The following is a 21,494-nucleotide window of genomic DNA, read 5'->3' as shown; positions in this document are numbered from 1 at the left end:
GATTATTTATCAAAGAATATTTTTTGTTGACAGAAATACCTATTTTTTTTAGCAAATGAATCAGAAGTATGGCATGGACTTTTTTTATTTTGGCTAAAAAATTTATATATCGAAGAGTCATGGTCATGGATATGTATATATCATAAAATGGCTCGGGAAGTGTAATCTAGGCGTATATAAAACATGTAATTCAATGGGGGGGCGAAAAGCTCTTTTAGTAGAGATCAAAAGCCTTAATGTATTTAAGCATCTATCTATCTATTTTATCTATATAAAAGTTAATACTAAAATCATGCTATATTTAAGTAATGACATATAAATTTTTTAGAATTTTGCCACGTCAGCATATTAGTATAGATGTAATTCTATTATAAAATCAAATATATTTTTTCTTTCAACCTCAATATCAATTCTTTGTAACTGTTTTCGTAATAATTAACACAAGATAATTCTTGTAATTAAAATTTCTTTTTAATAATATTAAATGTCTTTTTATTTTACAATTCATATTTTGTAACGCTTCTCACAATAATTAACAAGATTTTTTTATGTAAAGTATCACATGTGTTGAATCTTAAATTATACATTAAAATATCTTCAATCTTTCTCAGAGACACATGAAATAAATTGGTTATTCATTAGTTTCTATAATTGCATTTTTTAAAAAAATAATTTATGGGAGATGAGTGTGCTAGAATGTTTCAAAAAATAAAAACCAATAAAAAGTTTATACTATAGTTAAAAGACGTCAAGCTACTCTATATAATACATGATATATATACGTAGATTATACAATCCTATATATACATAATACATGATATATATACGTAGATTATTCCATCTTATATATACGTAAATTATATTTTAAAAATATTTTTATGAAAAATTATATTATATAATAATATCTTTAATAAAAATAGTTAATTAATAAATTTTAAATATAATTATTTAATTATTTATCAAGTAATATAAAATAAAATTTTAGTTATTTTATATTTTTATGTTACAGTTTAAAATATTATTTTAATATAATTTTTAAATATTATTAAAAAATTTTGTATAATAATTAATTTAATAAATAAAAAATATTCAGATATTTTGTATTTATATATTTTATATTTAATTATTTAAGAATAAAAGATTCTATTGCTATTTAAAGTATTGTGTATTAAAATATTTTTATTTAAAGTGTTTATTTATGTACTATGATATTCTGTATTTATTAAAAACCATCAATACTCTTCTTTTATATTAGCTTTTGATTTTAATCTAATAAAATCTAATGGTCTATATAAATATGGCACATTCAATAAGCACACAAGTGTTGAGCTCATTTTAGACATACCCATTAATTTTTAATTTTAGATTATCACAATTAATTTTATGCCTAATAATCCAGTACTTTTTTGCATGCACTTTAATAGTATTATAAAACACACAAATAACTATAATAATATTACATAAAATTATAACTTGTGTTCGATCTTTATAATATTTACTTTTGAATTGATTTAAGTTAACGTAGTTATTTAATGTTATTTTATTTTATTTAAATATTTATATTTGAATCCTATCCAATAAAAAATACAGTTTATTTGTACTTATTAAAATAGTTGATAATATAGATATAAAAAAAATTTAATTTTTAAAATATAAATTAGTAAAGATAATTTTAGAGATTATACAATAACCACCTTGCATAAAATCTTGAAATGTTTACGACCTATATTTTCATATAATTAAACTTCTATAATTTCAACAAATATACTTTTCAAAAAATTATTTATCATTTGTATTCATATTTATGTATTTAAAATTTTTTTTATAATATTTATTAATCATTTTTATTTTTTATTTAAATTTGCAGAACATGTGGGTCTCATTCTAGTTATAACATAGAGAGTAATACTTTTGTGCAAAAAAATTTATCAAAATTGTATCCTTTTATATTTATATTTGTCCGTTTAAAAACTAAATTCTATTTTCCTTTTATGTATAATTTCGACACGCTATATTTTTAATGGTTAATTTGAATATTTCAACTTTTTTTCTTTTTCTTTTTCATTTTTTGTTCTAGATTAATTTTAAAATCAATGAAAGTTAATTGAATATAAACAATTTCACTATACTTAAAATGACTATAAATAATAATAATAATCGTATATGCTAATTTTTATTTTCTTTTGCATGAAAATATTAAAATCCTATACTTTAAAATGGAAATAGAAATTTTATATATGTGAGATAACTTATTTCAAAAACAAATTAAAATTCCTTGGAAAAAAAAAAGCCACTAAAATCAGAGGAACAGAAAGTGCAAGCAAGATGATAGACAATGCAAAAGGAAGGTACTTGTACCAATAGAGATCTAACAATTATTGAGAATCCCATGAATAGAAATATTATAAATGATATTTTCAAGAAAAACTGAGAAAGTACAGGGAGTCAATGCCCTAAGCATACAATATGTACAATGAACATTTAAGAAGTATTAGAGATATGACCATTAGTGTTACATTGTCCTATCAAGTTACATTTTTAAGATGAGTGGTTTCATGATATAGTATTAGAGTTCTAGATCTAAAAGGTCAAGAGTTCAAACATTGACATCAGCATTCTAGACTTATTTTATTCATTCGATGACTGAACTATTGTCCTTGTACAAAAGAGAAAAGTCCCTCACACTCAACACACTCACTAAGTAGCAGAAGAATGAGTAGTAGGCATGAGAGAAGAGACACTATGCTTCCCTTGTTATTGTTCTTGTGCATCATATTTAGGCATGGAGTTGAAGCTTCCACACTAACAGAAGAAGTAGTTGGATATGGCTACACCATCTCAACTGTGGCCAGTGATCACTTTGGGAAGTCGTTGACTGCCACTCTTAGCCTCATCAAATCTTCTTCTCTCCATGGACCTGACATCCCACAACTCAAACTCTCTGCCAGGTAACAACACCACCACTTTGAATCATTAGTGTGATCTTTTCAGTGATTATTAGAAAATTAAATAATTAAACACTATGATATCTTTACTGTTATAGCACGTCATTATACTAACCTTAGATAGATTAGTTCAGCTTTGCTTCGAATCTTGATACTAATGAATTCTAGGTTATAATTGATTATCAATTCGGTATTCACTATTCACTATCCAATACATACTGAAGTAATAATATTAATACACACAGCAAAATGTGATGCAAAATTTGAAGTTGATATGGCTTGCATCATACACGATTCCTATTCACTGCATCATACAAACTGAAGTGTATATAGCATGAAAATTTTGGTTATTTCTGAATTTTGCAGTTTTGAGAACAAGGATAGGCTAAGAGTAAGAATAACAGACTCTACCCACCAAAGATGGGAGATCCCAGAAGAAGTGATTCCTAGAGGTTCCTATTACCCTCACTGCTCTCTCAGCACCAAACAATTCCCTTCTAAACAAGAAGTAAAACTATCTCTGACAATAGCAAACTCAGACCTCATATTCAGCCTCCACAACACCACCCCATTTGGCTTCACTATCTCGCGCAAGTCCTCCAAGGACATCCTCTTTGATACCTCACCAGACCCTTCCAACCCTTCAACTTTCATTGTGTTCAAGGACCAGTACCTTCAGCTATCTTCCTCACTCCCAAGGGAAAGAGCCTCACTTTATGGCCTTGGTGAACACACCAAGAGATCCTTTAAGTTGCAGCCACACCAGACACTCACCATGTGGAATTCAGATACTTTTAGTGCCATTCTTGACTTGAACCTTTATGGTTCTCACCCTTTCTACATGGATGTAAGGAAAGGGTCTAAAGATGGAAGAGTGAAGTCGGGGAGCACACATGGGGTGTTGCTTTTAAATAGCAATGGGATGGATGTTGCATATGGTGGCGACCGTATAACTTACAAGGTGATTGGTGGAGTGTTTGATCTTTACTTTTTTTCTGGATCATCGCCGGAGCTGGTGATGGAGCAGTACACTGAACTCATTGGAAGACCTGCTCCTATGCCTTATTGGTCTTTTGGTAAGACTACTTATATAGCATGATAATCTATTCTGCCTAGTTATAATACATATATAATGATATTGATATTGCTCACATATTTTGATAATGATGATGAACCCTGCTGCTCTATTCAGTTGGACAAATTCATTCACTTCCACATTTCATTAAAGAAACGTTGGGTTACCATGTGGTACTTTATGAATTTTCCTTTCACTTGTTCACAGACATTTAAGTTCTAATCAATGTGTAAAAACTGTTGGTCTTATCTTGCTGATCTATTATTTGTAGCAGTGATTCCTATGCTTATCCACATCTTCATTATTTCTGTTCTGAAAGGTTTTCATCAGTGTAGATGGGGCTACAAGAATGTAAGTGATCTCAAGGGTGTGGTTGCCAACTATGCAAAAGCAAACATACCCCTTGAAGTTATGTGGACAGATATCGATTACATGGATGCATATCAAGATTTCACCCTTGATCCTATCAACTTTCCACTGGATAAGATGAAAACATTTGTGGATACCCTTCACAAAAATGGCCAGAAATATGTGCTTATCTTGGATCCTGGTAACTAATCCAGTAATCCTCATACCATGCCATTTCTTTTGATAATAAAATAACATCCATGCATAAGCATTAGTTATTGATCCAGGCTTTAATTTTGCAAAAAGGTATCCATGTGAATCAAACATATGCAACTTTTGTCAGAGGATTGCAGGATGATATATACATCAAGAGAAATGGAGTCAATTACCTTGGTCAAGTTTGGCCTGGACCAGTTTACTACCCTGATTTCTTGAATCCAAGCAGCCAAAAGTTTTGGGGTACGGAAATCAAATTATTTAGAGAGCTTCTCCCATTTGATGGTATTTGGCTTGACATGAATGAGTTGTCTAATTTCATCACTTCTCCCCCGAATCCATCGTCTAGTCTTGACAACCCTCCCTATAAAATTAATAATTCCGGAGTTATGCAACAGATCAATTACAGAACAGTCCCGGCAACATCTTTACATTTTGGCAATATCACTGAATATGATTCCCATAATTTATATGGACTCTTAGAATCCAAAGCAACCAACAAGGTTTTAAAGGATATAAGTGGCAAAAGGCCATTCATTCTAAGTAGATCAACTTTTGTTAGTTCTGGCAAGTACACAGCTCACTGGACAGGAGATAATGCTGCCACATGGAATAATTTAGCATACTCAATCCCTTCTATTTTAAATTTTGGAATATTTGGAATTCCAATGGTTGGAGCAGATATATGTGGCTTTTCGGGAAATACAACTGAAGAACTTTGTAGGCGCTGGATCCAGGTAAAATTTCATCCTTAAGTATGGTAATTAGTATCGATTATTGATTCTTTTTTCTTCTTTGTGAATGTTGTTTTCATATACTTGTATTAGTTTTGTATGCTTAGGTTACAAAAGTCACATGTAGAAACTAGTATCTTCTTTGTATAGTAGAAAACTTGGAAACTCATAACAAAACGTATAGATATCAAATTATTTTCACTTTCCACAATGCAGCTGGGGGCTTTTTATCCCTTTGCAAGAGATCATTCGGACAACACTTCCAATAGGCAAGAGCTATATCTTTGGGATTCAGTTGCTGAATCGGCTAGGAAAGTGCTCGGCCTGCGCTATCGCCTCCTCCCTTATCTTTACACACTAATGTATGAGGCACACACAAAAGGGACACCAATTGCAAGACCCCTTTTCTTTTCATTTCCTGAGGATGTCACAACATATGATATAAGTTCACAGTTTCTTCTAGGAAAGGGGGTTTTAGTGTCACCTGTACTAAAGCCGGGGGCTATAACGGTTGATGCATACTTCCCAGTAGGAAACTGGTTTGATCTCTTCAATTTCTCGAATTCAGTGAGTGCTGAATCAGGAAAATATGTTACCCTTGATGCTCCATCTGATCACATAAATGTGCATGTTGGTGAAGGTAACATCTTGGCCATGCAAGGAGAGGCATTGACAACAGAAGCCGCCCGGAAGACCCGATTTCATCTTGTGGTGGTTGTTAGTAGCAGCAAAACTAGCTATGGACAAGTTTATTTGGATGATGGGGAGACACTTGACATATCAGGACAGAATGAGCCATGGACATTGGTTAGTTTTTATGGTGCATTGCAGAAAAATAGTGTTTTTGTTGCATCTAATGTCACTAATGGAAGATTTGCCCTGGACCAAAGATGGATCATAGAAAAGGTCACTTTCTTGGGAATACCTAAGCATAAGAGAATAAGTTATATGAATGGAACAGGTTCACTGAAGATGGTTGTCAAGACTCACAATGATGACTCCTCACAGTTTGTTACTATACAAGTTTCAGAATTGTCACTGCTTATTGGAGAGGAATTTAAGCTTGAAATTGAAATATAAGGAACAAGGGAAATTAAAGTTGTTTTTTTCTTTTTATCTACTGAAGGAATGTGTCTTGCTGTAGGTATTCCTCACAAATGTCATGTTTTGTAACAAAAATAAAGAATACTATCAACATGGCTGGGAATCTAAGTACTAAGAAATCATATCTCTATTAATACTGTGGTTGTATAGTGTGATTGATTTGCTGTTTTAAATGATTTTATTGTGGAGCTCATTCTGATTCACCTATCTGTTTCTAAACAAGAATAAAATTTCAAATTATTTATCAAAGATTATTCTGTACCAACAGAAATAACTATATTTTGGGTAATGAATCAACACTTTGGGAGTGTTGGCTGAACTTTTTCCTTTCATCAGCAACTAAATTTTAACATGATAAAAGTCTAATTTTAATATAAAATGATTTTATACTCTTTAAAAGATTATAATAGATTTGTTAATTTGTACACTGGAAAGATTCTAAAATAGCGAAATACACCTCAAAGATTGTTTAGACAGGTCAGAACTGTTCTTTCCTTATTTAGCATTCTATTGGTCTGACATAAAATTGCAATCATACACTTTGTAATCCTCCAAATGTCGATGTATCAGCTTAAAAAATCTAAATTCATTACTGCATATACAACTAAGTATACTTTCGACTTGCTTAAATAAACAATCTTTGGGGTGTATCAAGTTATTTTAAAACCTTTTAGGTGTACTTTAATCACCTTTATACTCTTTTTCGTATATACTTTTGTCTATTTTTACTCTATAATTTTTTTTATAAATAAAACCAAAGGAAGAGACAGACACAAGAAGATAGACTCATAGACGTGCACTAAAAAGATACTTGTACCCATAGAGAATTAACAATCATCGAGAGCCTCATGAATAGAAATCATAGAAATTGTTGTGAAAATAATGGATGTCCATTTGAAATGATTATGACTTGGATAGCAGCACTGAGTGGAATATCACTTTTCGGTGATCACTAGATTTTGATTCGCAAGTGATTTGGTTATGGAACTTTATGTATTGGTGGTAGATGATTGCATTTGATTCTCCAGCCATTATGAATAGCCTTCTAATCTCAACCACCAACACAGTAATAAGCTGCAGAATGTTTTTTCCCATGTTGTTGTGCACATGTTTTTGCCTCATATTTTGGCATGGTGTGTTGAAGGTACTTTCCCATTAAGAGAAGAAGTAGTTGGATATGGCTACACCAGTGAAACACTAACGGCTAACAACCAAGTGAACCAATCAACTGTCTATGATTAGTGAGAATTTCTTGTATAATCTGAAAGCAAATAAGTACTCTGATTCTGGTTAAATTGTATTTGTGGACAAATTTTAGGCTTTCTTTCTGTTTTTTTTTTTTTTTTTGAAACTATTCCTTTGTTATTTGCACTATAAAAATGAATTATTCACGGTGTTTATTCAATTTTTATAAGTTCATGTTAAAATTCATTTTCTTTAATTTAATTCAAGATTTTGTATGTATAATTTTTTACAATAGTCATGCTACACATACAAACCTTTTTGGCTTACAAGTCCTACAAGTTGGGCCAAGCCCAACAAAACACACGCGCCTTTTACTCCCCCACTCGAGCGTAAAGACACGAGTGTCAGTGAACCGTTTCCAAAGCGCGCTCATTATGAACAACTCTTTTTCTTCTTTGTCAATCAAAACCACAACCCTCGAGATTCAAGCCACATTCAAAACCAACACCTACTCTGAAGAAACTGTCAAACTCCTCGCCAAAAGTAGACAAAATCAGCAAGAAAACTTCCAAATATCCATAAAAAAACACCAAAAAGAAAGAAGAAACATTATTCAAGGTACTGTTTGACTATTCTATTAGGTTTTTCAGATTTCTATTTCTGATTTCGAATGTGAAGCATTATATCGTCGTATTTCTCTCTCTGTTTCACTATTCTTGGTTTAGATTTGATATTACTGTTCTGATGAAACTGTTCAAGTCATTTACACTTCAAGTGAATGGTTTAACGTGTGTTTTCATCTGTTTTTGTGCATGATATGTGCAGTTTGCATATTTTTTAAGTAAGTTTGTATAGACATCAACTCTGTATTGTATTTCAAGTGAAATCATTTTTTGGTGTATATGGCTGATTTTTTGGTGTAAATCTCGAAATTCGAATGTGACTGGTGCATCTAGTGGCATTTTGAACTTAAATATTATTCTGAACTAATATAATGTCATGGAATTCAAAAAAAATAGAGGTGTATGAAATTTATATATATATATATAAAGAGTATTGAAGCGTAACTGGTGCTGTTGTACCTGTGTTTGACCTTGTAGTGTCAATGTACGCATGTTTGGTTGACTTGAATATCATTTTGAACTCATTTAATTTCGTATAAAAAAATAATAAATATGTAGAGGACTGAATTTGGGTGTATGAGACTGGAATTTGGGTGTATGTGGCTGGTATTTGGGTGTATGTGTCTGTAGCTTGCCTGGTATTTTTATCTATTGATAATATTTCTTACTCCTTACAGTAAAAATGACAACCAAGAGACAAGGTAAAAAAAATACAATGTAAGCACATATATATATATCTTAGAACAATTCAATTATTCCTAATGTAAATATAAGTTATTTAAGTGACTCTCATTTTACTTTGTTTACAGCAAACCAAAGACTTGAAATGTGCCACGAGACTATTGAGTGAAAAGTTTGAAATGATGAGCAAGCCAAAAAAAAGTCATCGTTTGCGAATTAGGATTTGGTGGCCTCATGCACATCCTGCCAATGAATGTACCACACAAACTGTTAAAGGAGTTGGCTAACTGATTTAATTTGGACAAAAGCAAACTGGACACAAGTTATGATTCGTTTAAAGTTAAACCCAAAATAATAGGGGCTGCTCTTGGCCTCAATGCATCAGGTAACTGATTACAGAAAATCTCTATATTTGCATTCTCTATAATATATTTTTTGTAATATCTTATTTTAATATCATGTAATCAAGTAAAAAATTTAGGTATATATGAGTGATATTTGGATGCATTTCAAGTGATTTGGAGTGTAAATTATTTTTTTTATAGGAGATCTGGTTTTCGATAAAGTGAGTTATAAGAAACTTTCTGAGGAGAACAAACTAATTTTTAGAAGGTTTCAGGGGAAGACATTAAAGAATCTAATCGATGAGATGATGAATATCGGTGTTGATAACGACCACAATCGCCTGATGTTCAAGAAGAGTTTTATCCTCTATATTCATATGGCGTTCTTGTTGCCAACTACGATAAATAAAGTATCTCCTGTGCACCTAACTCAAATTTTTCAGATGGAGAAAATAACGGAGGACAACTGGGGCGTCCATGTGCTCAATTTCATCATCAAAGGCATAACCAATTATCGTCTGAAAAAGAAAAAATTGATTCACGGCTGCCTCTATGCATTGATGATAGTGTATTTCCATCTATCAAAACACATAGACAAGAAGGGAGAAGCAATCCATGGACCTTCCTGGGTTAGCCACTGGAATAGAGAGCTGCTGGTTGCAAGAATGAGACCAGAGATAGATGGTCATATGGTAACTAAACAGAATACCTTCTCTAATTTGGGTGTATTTTAATTATTTAGATGGTGTAAACTAATGTCTCTATTGTTTCAAGGCATCGTCAAAAAGGAAAAAACAAAAAAGAATTTGAAGGAATTGAAAAAAAAAAAGAAAAGAAAGAAAAAAGAAAAAAAAAAGAAAGCAAGTTCATCCGAGAGTGATCCATCGGAGAGTGAACTTGATTTTTTCTCCGAGTCTTCAGTCTGAAGAAGACTCAGAGGAACCAAGAAGGAAACAACCCACCAGAACGGCCAAAAAGTAAGTAATATTTTTTGGTATATTTTGTCACTTTTAGGGTATTTTTTACTAATGATTGTTTGCCTTCCAGAATGGAATCAAGAAAAAGGAAGCAGCTTTTAGAGGATTCCACTTCAGAAAGTGAAAATGAATCCAATGATGAGTAAGATTCTGAAATTATTATCACTTTTTTTCTGTTTATTTTCAAAATTTGATGTATTAACAGAACATAGTATTTCTCATTTAATTTCAGAAGTGAAGAATCGTCGCCAATTAGAAAACAAAAATCAAAGAAAAAATTTAGACTCCCCACAAAAAGTATGCATTGCTTTTGAGAGTATTTTATCATCAATTTTGTTGTGCTTGTCTGATTCATATTTTTTTATTTCCAGGACGCAATCCAAAAAGAGAAAGCACATTGTTGAGGATTCGTCTTCTGAAGAACAAATTCAATCCTATGATGGGTAACTTTATCATCAAAATTATATTTGTTAACATGTTCTTCTGCATGTACTGTCAAAACTGATATTGAAACTAAAGTATTAGAAGAATTCTTAAGAGAATAAAAAAAAGAAGACCAACAAAAAGGTTGCTGCACGGGGGTTTGTTATATTTGGGTGTATATTACCGATTTTAAGGTGTTTTGGTTGCTGATTATTGTTTTTGGTTTCCCAAGATGAAGGGAGCTGGGTTGCAATCAACAGAAGGTCACTATGACTCATCCGAAACGTAAGATCCTTTATTTGATAGAATTTTGATATCCTGATTTAACTAATAGTATTTTTACTGAATGATGTTTATTCTATGCTTAGAATATCGGAGGTTAACTTAGGAAGTGAGAGTGATCCTTTGTTTCACGGATAAACAGATCAAAGCAGCATAAACAAACCTGCGGATAGCATGTAATTTCTCTTTCTAATACCGGTTGCTTAATTCTTTTTTTACCATCTGCTTCTAATTCTGTATATATTGTTTTAGAAAAAAAAGCCCATTAATGTTTTATTCAAGAAAAAAAGGTAGGAAAACAAAGAAAAATCTGCAACTACTTAAGTTGTCAAAAAACAGAGCTTGTGTTTCTTTTCAATGTTTCAGGTGTATTTTGACATTATTTTGGTAGATTTCAGGTTGAGTCTGGAAGAAGAATCGGTCAGTGATCCAGCTCAACAGAAGATGATTGTTGTTCGGATGGAGACACATTCGAAATCTGAACCGCTTGATATGTGAGTTTGACAACTAATTTTTGACCTTCTGATCATCTATTTTAAGGGAGTTTCTTAACTTTTTACTTTTGTCTTGTTTAGAGTTCTGATTCAAGTACGCATGCCTCTGTCCCAAACAACAACACCAAGCCCTGTGTCACAAATTGAACCATCCCCCCTCCCCCAAAGTCGCAGAGCGAGAAAATTAGTGAAGAAACAACTAAGAGGTTAGGGATAATATTCGGGTGTATTTGGGTGTATTGTTTTCTTATTTGGGTCTATTATTTTCTTATTTGGGTATATATCTACAGGATTGAGCTGTAACTGGTTTTTTATAATTTGATTCGTTTTCTATGACCTTGCAGCACTCTACAACCCCAGAAACCTAATGAAAGAACACCCATGGTGCCATCAGCTGTAAGAACAGGATTTTTCACGGATAAAATTATTTAAATGCCCAAATTAAATTTCGAAAAGTTAGGATGAGAATTTGGGAATTTAAACATGATTTTTGGACTCAGTGGGTCCTTCCGAGTCAGAAAATGTGTTTTCTGCGAAAAACTATGAACCGGCAATCGAACCGGTTAAACCGGTTCAAGTCTGCTAAGTGCTGCGCGAGAAGCAGTGAAAACAGCCGAAAACCTTAGAAAAATATTAGAGATGAAAAACGGGCGTTAGTGTTAAAGGTTTTGCCCAAAGTTGGGTCGAACGGGCTAAAAACGCTAATGGGTTGGATCGGGCCCAAGTTGGACCCAATCCCCACATATATAAGGTTCGTTAATGAACCAAGTTCAACACAACACACTAACAAACACACCCACACAGCTGAGAGGAGAAGGAAGAAGAAAACCCTCTATTAACACTATTCACTTCCATCTTCTCAAGCTCATATCTTGAGTTATAGAGCTCCGATCGCCGCACTGTTTGCGGCTACGCGTTTCTTGTAGAGAGCTCTACAAAACCCATATAAGAAACTGGTAAGAAAAGCTCGAAATCTTCTCAGATCTTCTCTTCAAAGTTTCGAGTTTAGGGTTTTGTGATTAAGTGAGATTTGTGATTTTTGGGTGTTTAGGTTCACTCTAATCCTTGCTTAGCATTGGATTTTGACATCCAAATCTGTTAGACAAGATAAGAGGCTTTGAACTCTTGTGAAATTTTGTTTTATGATAAGTCCTAGGTTGATTTGTGGTGATTTATATGTATATAGTTTAATTATTGTGAGCTTGGAGCTTGTTGGTGATTGTTGGAAGCTTGGATTGTGTTGGAAAGCTTGTTGGTGATCTTTGTGGTGCTCGTTGTGGGTTAAGGACATATTGAGAAATCGGCCAATGTATGGTTTCGGTTTTCTCTATGTAGTATATAATATTCATGGACACTTAGGCTAGTGACTCATAGGATAGGTTTGAAAATTACATGTTGTTGATGATTGGTTGGTTGAGGATGTACAATGAATTGGTATTTTTGATGTTGTTAGATGATGATGTTGAGATATGATGAAATTGGATGAATGAACATTGTTGACTATTAATATGAAGCATGGTTGAGTTGATGATGAAGATTTATAGTGGTAAATGATGATTTGTGAATGTGCTTGGAATGTTATATATATACTTGATTATTGAGGTTGAGAATAATGAAGTAGGGTGGAAAGATTGGTATTAATGGGGAAAGGTGACTCTAGAGGGGAAACTTTGCTGTAGAGGGGAGTTGAGTGTTGTTTTGATTGGTTTGAGATATGAAAATTATGAAATTGGTAAATTGTGAACTTTGGGTAAAAGTTGGTTTTTTATGAACTTTGTTTGATCATAACTTTTGCCTCGATTTTCAAATTCTGTTGGAATTGGTTTAGATTTAAAGTTCATTAAAAACTCTTCGAATTGATATAAAGTTTGTAAAATTTGAAATTTTGTAGAGGGAGTTATGATCATTCAAAGTTGGTGTTAAAAATCTGAAATTCTGCAAAGTTGCAGAATTTCAGGATTTCTGATATGTGCGCACGCACAGCCTTGTGCGAACGCACAACCCTGAGAAAATCTTATTCTGTGCGGACGCATAGACCTGTGCATACGCACAGGCAGGAAAAGACTCTCTGTTTGCAGCGTTAGCACAGCTTGTGTGCGTGCACATCAATGAAGAATTACGACCTGTGCGTACGCACAGCCTTGTGCGCACGCACAAGTCGGGAAGGGTCATCTGTTGGGGGCACTCGCACACCCTGTGCGAGTGAACAGACTTTACAAATTTTAGTACCTGTGCGTACGCACACCCCTGTGCACACGCACACTTTCAAAATCTTCCTGGGCGTGCGCACGCACACCCCTGTGCGGACGCACACGCCCTGTTTCACAAATTTAAACTTTGTTTTCAACTATTTCACCTTTCCAACAAGGTTGTAGGCTTCTATAACACCATTTTAAGGTCTTTGGGCTTAATTTTGAGTATGGAAATATGAGAAATAAGCTAAGGGTTTTAGTTGACGATTATTATGAAAAACTAGAAAACGGAGGTTTAGGTTTCTGGTGTACTAGGGATGGGCTTGGTGGAGTGAGAAAGAGGAATGGAGATGTTGAATTGACAGTGGTTGAGATGAGTCGAGGACTCTGAATGGGATGATGGATCCATGTTGTACTAAAAACGTTTTCTGAAAACCACTGATGTATTGTTTTGTATTAAGATTATGAGACGCTACGCACCCGGCAGGGACGGTGGTTAGATCCTGCCTGTCGAGGTAGCGGCGGCGGCGTAAGGGCGGTGGTTCGTCCCGCTTGCATTGAGATGTGAGGTCTGTGGCAAGAGTATCCCGCTCGTATCCCTTCGGATCAATAAAGCGTGCAAGCGCAAAATCCTGGACAGTGATCCGAGCACTATATCTCGGGGGTTCCCATATGGTGATTCCGAAGGGCAACATCTCCATGGAGATGTGTCGGGTTGGCAGTTGAACCGACAATGTGATATCACAGCCAATAGGGCAGGAATTCATCATGTGCATTTTTTATCTGTTTGTATGCTTTTCTGACTTGTAATTTTTTGCCTAATTGCATAACATACCTATTTGCTATTTGAATTACTTGCCTTACATGCAATACTTGTGTCTTACTTGCCTTATATATAATTGTGATTTCTACTGGGATTGAGGAGGTTCAGAAGGCGGTGGTGATGGAATTGCATGGAGGTTAGGTTGGTGAAGGCTTTGGGACAGCGGTGATTAGTTAGAATAGAAATCCCCTAAGATAGAATACCATGTTTATTTATGTTAAGAGTATTATATGTGCTTTATTTTTTTAGTATGCCTTAAGTGTGAATCTTGTAATGGAGTTGGAGCCTAGGATTGCCTTTGGCGTCTCGGAGTCTTATATCCTACATCACTGGACACTGTTACCATATTGAGAACCTCCGGTTCTCATACCATATCTCTGTTGTGTTTTTCAGATGTAGGTCACAACCCACCTCGGTGAGTTGTTTGGTTGGTGACAGAAGCGGATGATCCAGATACTATTTGGAGTCTTTTTGGTTTGTTTTGTATTTGTCTCTCGCTTTTGTATTTTTGTTTTGGCCTAGAGGCTTGTATTTGAAAGAGAACAAAACTTATATAAGCCATTTTAAACTTCAGTTTCCTTTCGTCTGTATATTTGGCTAGTTGGCTTAAACTCCACGAGCCGCGGCTAGTTTCTTATAATATTACACTATTATACTATTATCTTTGTTTATATCAAATATATTTCTTGTGCTTTAAGTTAGGCACGTCGTTAGTTCGTTTTGCGCTTTTAAATCCTGTTTTTGAGCTATATCCTTCATCAGACTTCTAGATTATATTATTTCTTCTATATATATCATATGTATCAGCTTTAGAACTGTCGTAACCCTTGATTAACCTTTGCTTTACGACGTGAGGTAAAGCTTAGGCTAATTAGGGTGTTACACCAGCTCCATCTAAAGTGTACGTCCAGCACAATATAACTCTCTTTCGATATCATTCGTCTATTCTTATTCTTATAATATCTTACATATTAACACGCAGTAATCTAGCCCCTTAAGCCACTGCTGCACTGATGATGATGATGGCCCACACAACATCCTACGTACCTAAAGAATTTTCGATGCCATCATTCAGCCTTGGCTTCACTGATTTAAGTCAAGAAGAAACACTGACCCAAGAGGGGCAACCAGGATCTCAGAAGGGAAAAAGTCCTGAGACGCCAATACTAATCAAAGAATTAGAGGGGCTGGTGGGGAAAATTACAAACAGTGGGGTAAAGGCAGCATTGGATTTTGGAGAGAGTAAAAGTGCCCCGGTCGAAAAGCAGCTTGCCGGCCAAATTTTTGAAAAAGTTTGAAACTCCTGAAAGGAGCAACCTAATGTCGGCGAAATGAAAGAAAAGTACTACATATGGGCCACACGAGTAATGACATACAGGGATGGAACAACTAATGAGTATGATCCAGTGTGCACCCTCAATATCCAACAACCATTGCTAATGTCAAAAGTCCACTTTGCGTCTCTAAAAGCTAGTACATATATTGAAGCTGAAGTAATATTAGAATAAGATTAATGATTATATTATGGCATGTGACTGCAATGTTGATTGATGTAATTAATTTGAGTATTTTGTTTTTCTAGATTGTCAATGCTATGTGCCTGATCTTGAACCAACAAAATATTAAAAAATTTGAAGAAGAAATTTACTGTCTCTCGCTTAATATTGCGATAAGGTGTATTGTAATTAAATTTGGGTGTATTTTTGTATTCTTTTGGGTGTATTAAATATTTCTTTTGGTGTTTCACAAATGCTGCAGAACATGGCTATTGGGAATCATGCAGGTGGGGAGTTCTTACAGCCAAAATAAAAAAAGCCATTTATGATTGAAGACTACAAAATGTTCATACCCTTTTTGGAGCTGAAAAAATTAGCATCACATCCATATGTAAGTTTTTATTTCTAAAACTTCTTATCACAATTCTTTGGTTATTTACCAATTAAACTAAAACACTGTTCAATGTGGACATGCTTAGGATATTTGCACCTATTTGCTATTCGGAGCATTGGTGGTTTTGGGTGGCTGATGTTAGAAAGAAAAAATTTTATATCATTGACCCATATCACAAGACGTGTCCCTCCGAACCATGAATGAAGCTAAATAAATTTGTTGCAAGTTGATTCTATTTTTTGTGTTTTAATATTTGGGTGTATTTTTGTACAAAATAAGGTGTAGTTTGTGATCCTTTGGGTGTATTTATTTATTAAATTTATTCTTTCTTATATGTTGCTTTGTTTTTTGTTTTTAGGGGTATGTGATTTCCAGAATGAGGGTATATGGCGGGGGCACCTCTCAAGAAAAAAAGATCGTGAAATTGAACCGCCATACATCGATATTTCAGGCCAAAAAACACAGAATAAATCTTTCACTCTAAAAATTGTGTTTTCTCTTGCTGTCCTGTATTAATTTGCTAATTTATTTTTTGTTTTCAGCTATGATTGTGCTGTTTATATAATGAAATGGCTTAAAATATTCCAGCCTCAAAACATTGAGAAGGGAAAATATGAATGGGACAATTGGACTCAGATAACTGTGTTTAAAACTATATAACTCTCTATTACTCTACTAAATTAACAGAGTTGATTAAAATAATATTCTTTTAAACTGTAGACAGAGGTGGACCACTTTAGAGTTGAATTTACTTCTCGCATTCTGTTTCATGATATGAATCGAGACAGAGATGCAGCCATTAGGGGAAGTGAAGTAGTGAGATTGTCCAAGCCATCTGCAGTGTTGTTGAGTTCATATTGTCAAATAGATTCATATGATATTGACAGTAATTAATTTCAGTGTTATGTAGTCTTGGAATAGTTGAAATTAATTATTGTCAATATCATATGAATCTATTTGACAATATGGACTCAACAACACTGCAAATGGCTTGGACAATCTCACTGCTTCACTTCCCCTAATGGCTGCATCTCTGTCTCGATTCATATCATAAAACAGAATTCGCGAAGCAAATTCAACTCTAAAGTGGTCCACCTCTGCCTACAGTTTAAAAGAATATTATTTTAATCAACTCTGTTAATTTAGTAGAATAATAGAGAGTTATATAGTTTTAAACACAATTACCTTAGTGCAATTGTCTCATTCATACTTCCCTTTTTAATGTTTTGAGGCTGTATTATTTTAAGCAATTTCATTATATAAATAGCACAATCATAGCTAAAAACCAAAATAAATTAGCAAATTAATACAGGACAGCAAGAGAAAACATAATTTTCAGAGTGAAAGATTTATACTGTGTTTTTTTGGCCTGAAATGTCGATGTATGGCGGTTCAATTTTACGATCTTTTTCTTGAGAGGTGCCCCCTGGCATATACCCTCATTTTGGAAATCAAATACCCCTAAAAACAAAAAACAAAGCAATATATAAGAAAGAATAAATTTAATAAATGAATACACCTAAAAGATCACAAACTACACCTTATTTTGTACAGAAATACACCTAAATATTAAAACACAAAAAACAGAATCAACTTACAACAAATTTATTTAGCTTCATTCTTGGTTGGGAGGGACACGTCTTGTCATATGGGTCAAGGATATAAAATTTTTTCTTTCTAACATCAGCCACTCATGACCACAAATGCTCCGAATAATAAACAGGTGCAAATATCTGAAGCATGTCCACATTGAACAGTGTTTTAGTTTAATTGGTAAATAACCAAAGAATTGTGATAAGAAGTTTTAGAAATGAAAACTTACATATGGATGTGATGCTAATTTTTTTAGCTCCAAAAAGGGTATGAACATTTTGTAGTCTTCAATCATAAATGGCTTTTTTTTATTTTGGCTGTAAGAACTCCCCACCTGCATGATTCCCAATAGCCATGTTCTGCGGCATTTGTGAAATACCAAAAGAAATATTTAATACACCCAAAATAATACAAAAATACACCCAATTTGATTATAATACACCTTACCCCAATATTTGGTGGGAGACAGTAAATTTCTTCTTCAAATCTTTTAATATTTTGTTGGTTCAAGATCAGGCACATAGCATTGACAATATAGAAAAATAAAATACTCAAATTAATTACATCAATCAACATTGCAATCACATGTCATAATATAATCATTAATCTTATTCTAATATTACCTCAGCTTAAATATATGTACTAGCTTTTAGAGACGAAAAGTGGACTTTTGACATTAGCAATGGTTGTTGGGCGTTGAAGGTGCACACTGGATCATATTCATTAGTTGTTCCATCCCTGTATGTCATTACTCGTGTGGCCCATATGCAGCATTTTTCTTTCATTTCGCCTGACATTAGGTTGCTCCTTGCAGGAGTTTCAAACTTTTCAAAAATTCGGCTGGCGGGCTGCTTTTCGACCGGGGAACTTTTACCCTCTGCAAAATCCAAGGCTGCATTTACCCCAATGTTTGCAATTTTCTCCACCAGCCCCTCTAATTCTTCGATTAGTATTAGCGTCTCAGGACTTTTTCCCTTTTTAGATCCTGGTTGCTCTTCTTGGGTCAGTGTTTCTTCTTGACTTAAATCAGTGAAGCCAAGGCTGAATGATGGCATCGAAAATTCTTTAGGTACGTAGGATGCTGTGCTGGCCATCATCATCATCAGTGCAGCAGTGTCTTCAGGGGCTGGATTACTGCGTGTTAACATAGAAGATACTATAAGAATAAGAATAGACGAATGATATCGAAAGAGAGTTATATTGTGCTGAACTTACACTTTAGATGGAGCTGGTGGCACTGTGGGTGTTCTTTCATCATGTTTCTAGGGTTGTGGAGTGCTGTAGGGTCAGAGAAAATAAATCAAATTATAAAAAACCAGTTACAGCTCAATTCTGTAGAGATACATCTAAATAAGAAAAAAATACACCCAAATAATACCCAAATACACCCGAATATTATTCCTAACCTCTTAGTTGTTTCTTCACTAATTTTCTCGCTCTGGAACTTTGGGAGGGATGGTTCAATTTGTGGCACAGGGCTTGGTGTTGTTGTCTTGGATAGAGGCATGCATACTTGAATTGGAACTCTAAACAAGACAAAAATAAAAAGTCAAGAAACTCTCTTAAAATAGATAATCAGGAGGTCAAAAATTAGTTGTAAAACTCACATATCAAGCGATTCAGATTTCGAATGTGTCTCTATCCGAACAACAATCATCTTCTGTTGAGCTAGGTTACTGACCGATTCTTCTTCCAGAATCAACTTGAAATCCACCCAAATAATGTCAAAATACACCTGAAACTTTGAAAAGAAACACAAGCTCTGTTTTTTGAGAACTTGCGTAGTTGCATATTTTTCTTATTTTTTGGCCTTTTTTTTTCTTAAATAAAACATTAATGGGCTTTTTTTCTAAAAGAAATATATACAGAATTAGATGCAGATGGTAAAAAAAGAATTAAGCAACCGGTATTAGAAAAAGAAATTACATGCTATCCACAGGTTTGTTTACACTGCTTTGATCTATTTGTCCTTGAAACAAAGGATCACTCTCGCTTCCTAAGTTAACCACTGACATTCAAAGCATAGAATAAACATCATTTAGTAAAAATACTATTTAGTTAAATCAGAATGTCAAAATTTTATCAAATAAAGGATCTTATGTTTCGAATGAATCATAGTGACCTTCTGTTGATGGCAGCCCAGCTCCTTTCATCCTGGGAAACCAAAAACAATAATCAGCAACCAAAACACCTTAAAATTGGTAATATACACCCAAATGTAACAAAACCCTGTGCAGCAGCCTTTTCGTTGGTCTTCTTCTTTTTTTATTCTCTTAAGAATTCTTCTTTTTTTACACTGCTTTGATCTATTTGTCCTTGAAACAAAGGATCACTCTCGCTTCCTAAGTTAACCACTGACATTTAAAGCATATAATAAACATCATTCAGTAAAAATACTATTTAGTTAAATCAGAATGTCAAAATTTTATCAAATAAAGGATCTTACGTTTCGAATGAGTCATAGTGACCTTCTGTTGATGGCAGCCCAGCTCCTTTCATCCTGGGAAACCAAAAACAATAATCAGCAACCAAAACACCTTAAAATTGGTAATATACACCCAAATATAACAAAACCCTGTGCAGCAGCCTTTTCGTTGGTCTTCTTCTTTTTTTATTCTCTTAAGAATTCTTCTAATACTTCAGTTTCAATATCAGTTCTAATAGTACGTGCAAAAGAACATGTTGACAAATATAATTTTGATGATAAAGGGTAAGATAGGTTTACAAAGTATCTTACCCATCATATGATTGAATTTTTTCTTCAGAAGACGAATCCTCAACAATATGCTTTCTCTTTTTGGATCGCGTCCTGGAAATAAAAAAATATGAATCAGAAAAATACAACAAAATTGATGATAAAATACTCTTGAAAACAATCCATACTTTTTGTGGGGAGTCTAAATTTTTTCTTTGATTTTTGTTTTCTAATTGGCGACGATTCTTCACTTCTGAAATTAAATGAGAAACACTATGTTCTATTAATACATCAAATTTTGAAAATAAACAGAAAAAAAAAAGCTATGATAATTTCAAAATTTTACTCATCATTGGATTTACTTTCACTTTCTGAAGTGGAATACTCTAAAATCTGCTTCCTTTTTCTTGATTCCATTCTGGAAGGCAAACAATCATTAGTAAAAAATACCCTAAAAGTGACAAAATACACAAAAAAAAATATTACTTACTTTTTAGATGTTCTGGTGGGTTGTTTCCTTCTTGGTTCCTCTGAGTCTTCTTCAGACCGAAGACTCAGAGGAAAAATCAAGTTCACTCTCCGATGGATCACTCTCGGATGAATTTGCTTTCTTCTTTTTTGTTTTTTTTTTTCTTTTTTTCTTTCTTTTCTTTTTTTTTTCAATTCTTTCAACTTCTTTTTTGTTTCCGCCTTCTTGACAATGCCCTGAAACAGTAGAGACATTAGTTTACACCATCTAAATAATTAAAATACACCTAAATTAGAGAAGGTAATCTGTTCAGTTACCATATGACCATCTATCTCTGCTCTCATTTTTGTAACCAGCAGCTCTCTACTCCAGTGGCTAACCCAAGGAGGTCCAGGGATTGC

At 33.7% G+C, this 21,494-nt stretch overlaps 1 protein-coding gene across 1 annotated transcript; it reads left to right on the top strand.

Annotated features, from left to right (window-relative positions):
• The first annotated feature begins 2,608 nt into the window (after positions 1 to 2,608).
• LOC107638958 (alpha-glucosidase) lies at positions 2,609 to 6,595 on the top strand. The gene is made up of 5 exons (XM_016342356.3): positions 2,609 to 2,948; positions 3,312 to 4,021; positions 4,340 to 4,570; positions 4,675 to 5,321; positions 5,535 to 6,595. The coding sequence occupies exons 1-5, from the start codon at positions 2,713 to 2,715 to the stop codon at positions 6,396 to 6,398; spliced, it is 2,688 nt and encodes an 895-aa protein (XP_016197842.2). The 5' UTR covers positions 2,609 to 2,712; the 3' UTR covers positions 6,399 to 6,595.
• The last annotated feature ends 14,899 nt before the right edge of the window (positions 6,596 to 21,494 follow it).

Source organism: Arachis ipaensis, chromosome B4, assembly GCF_059453495.1.
Source record: "Arachis ipaensis isolate K30076 ecotype BB chromosome B4, ASM5945349v1, whole genome shotgun sequence".
NCBI lineage: Eukaryota > Viridiplantae > Streptophyta > Magnoliopsida > Fabales > Fabaceae > Arachis > Arachis ipaensis.
Note: the sequence above shows the minus strand (reverse complement) of the source record. Positions and strands in the feature narration are given on the sequence as shown.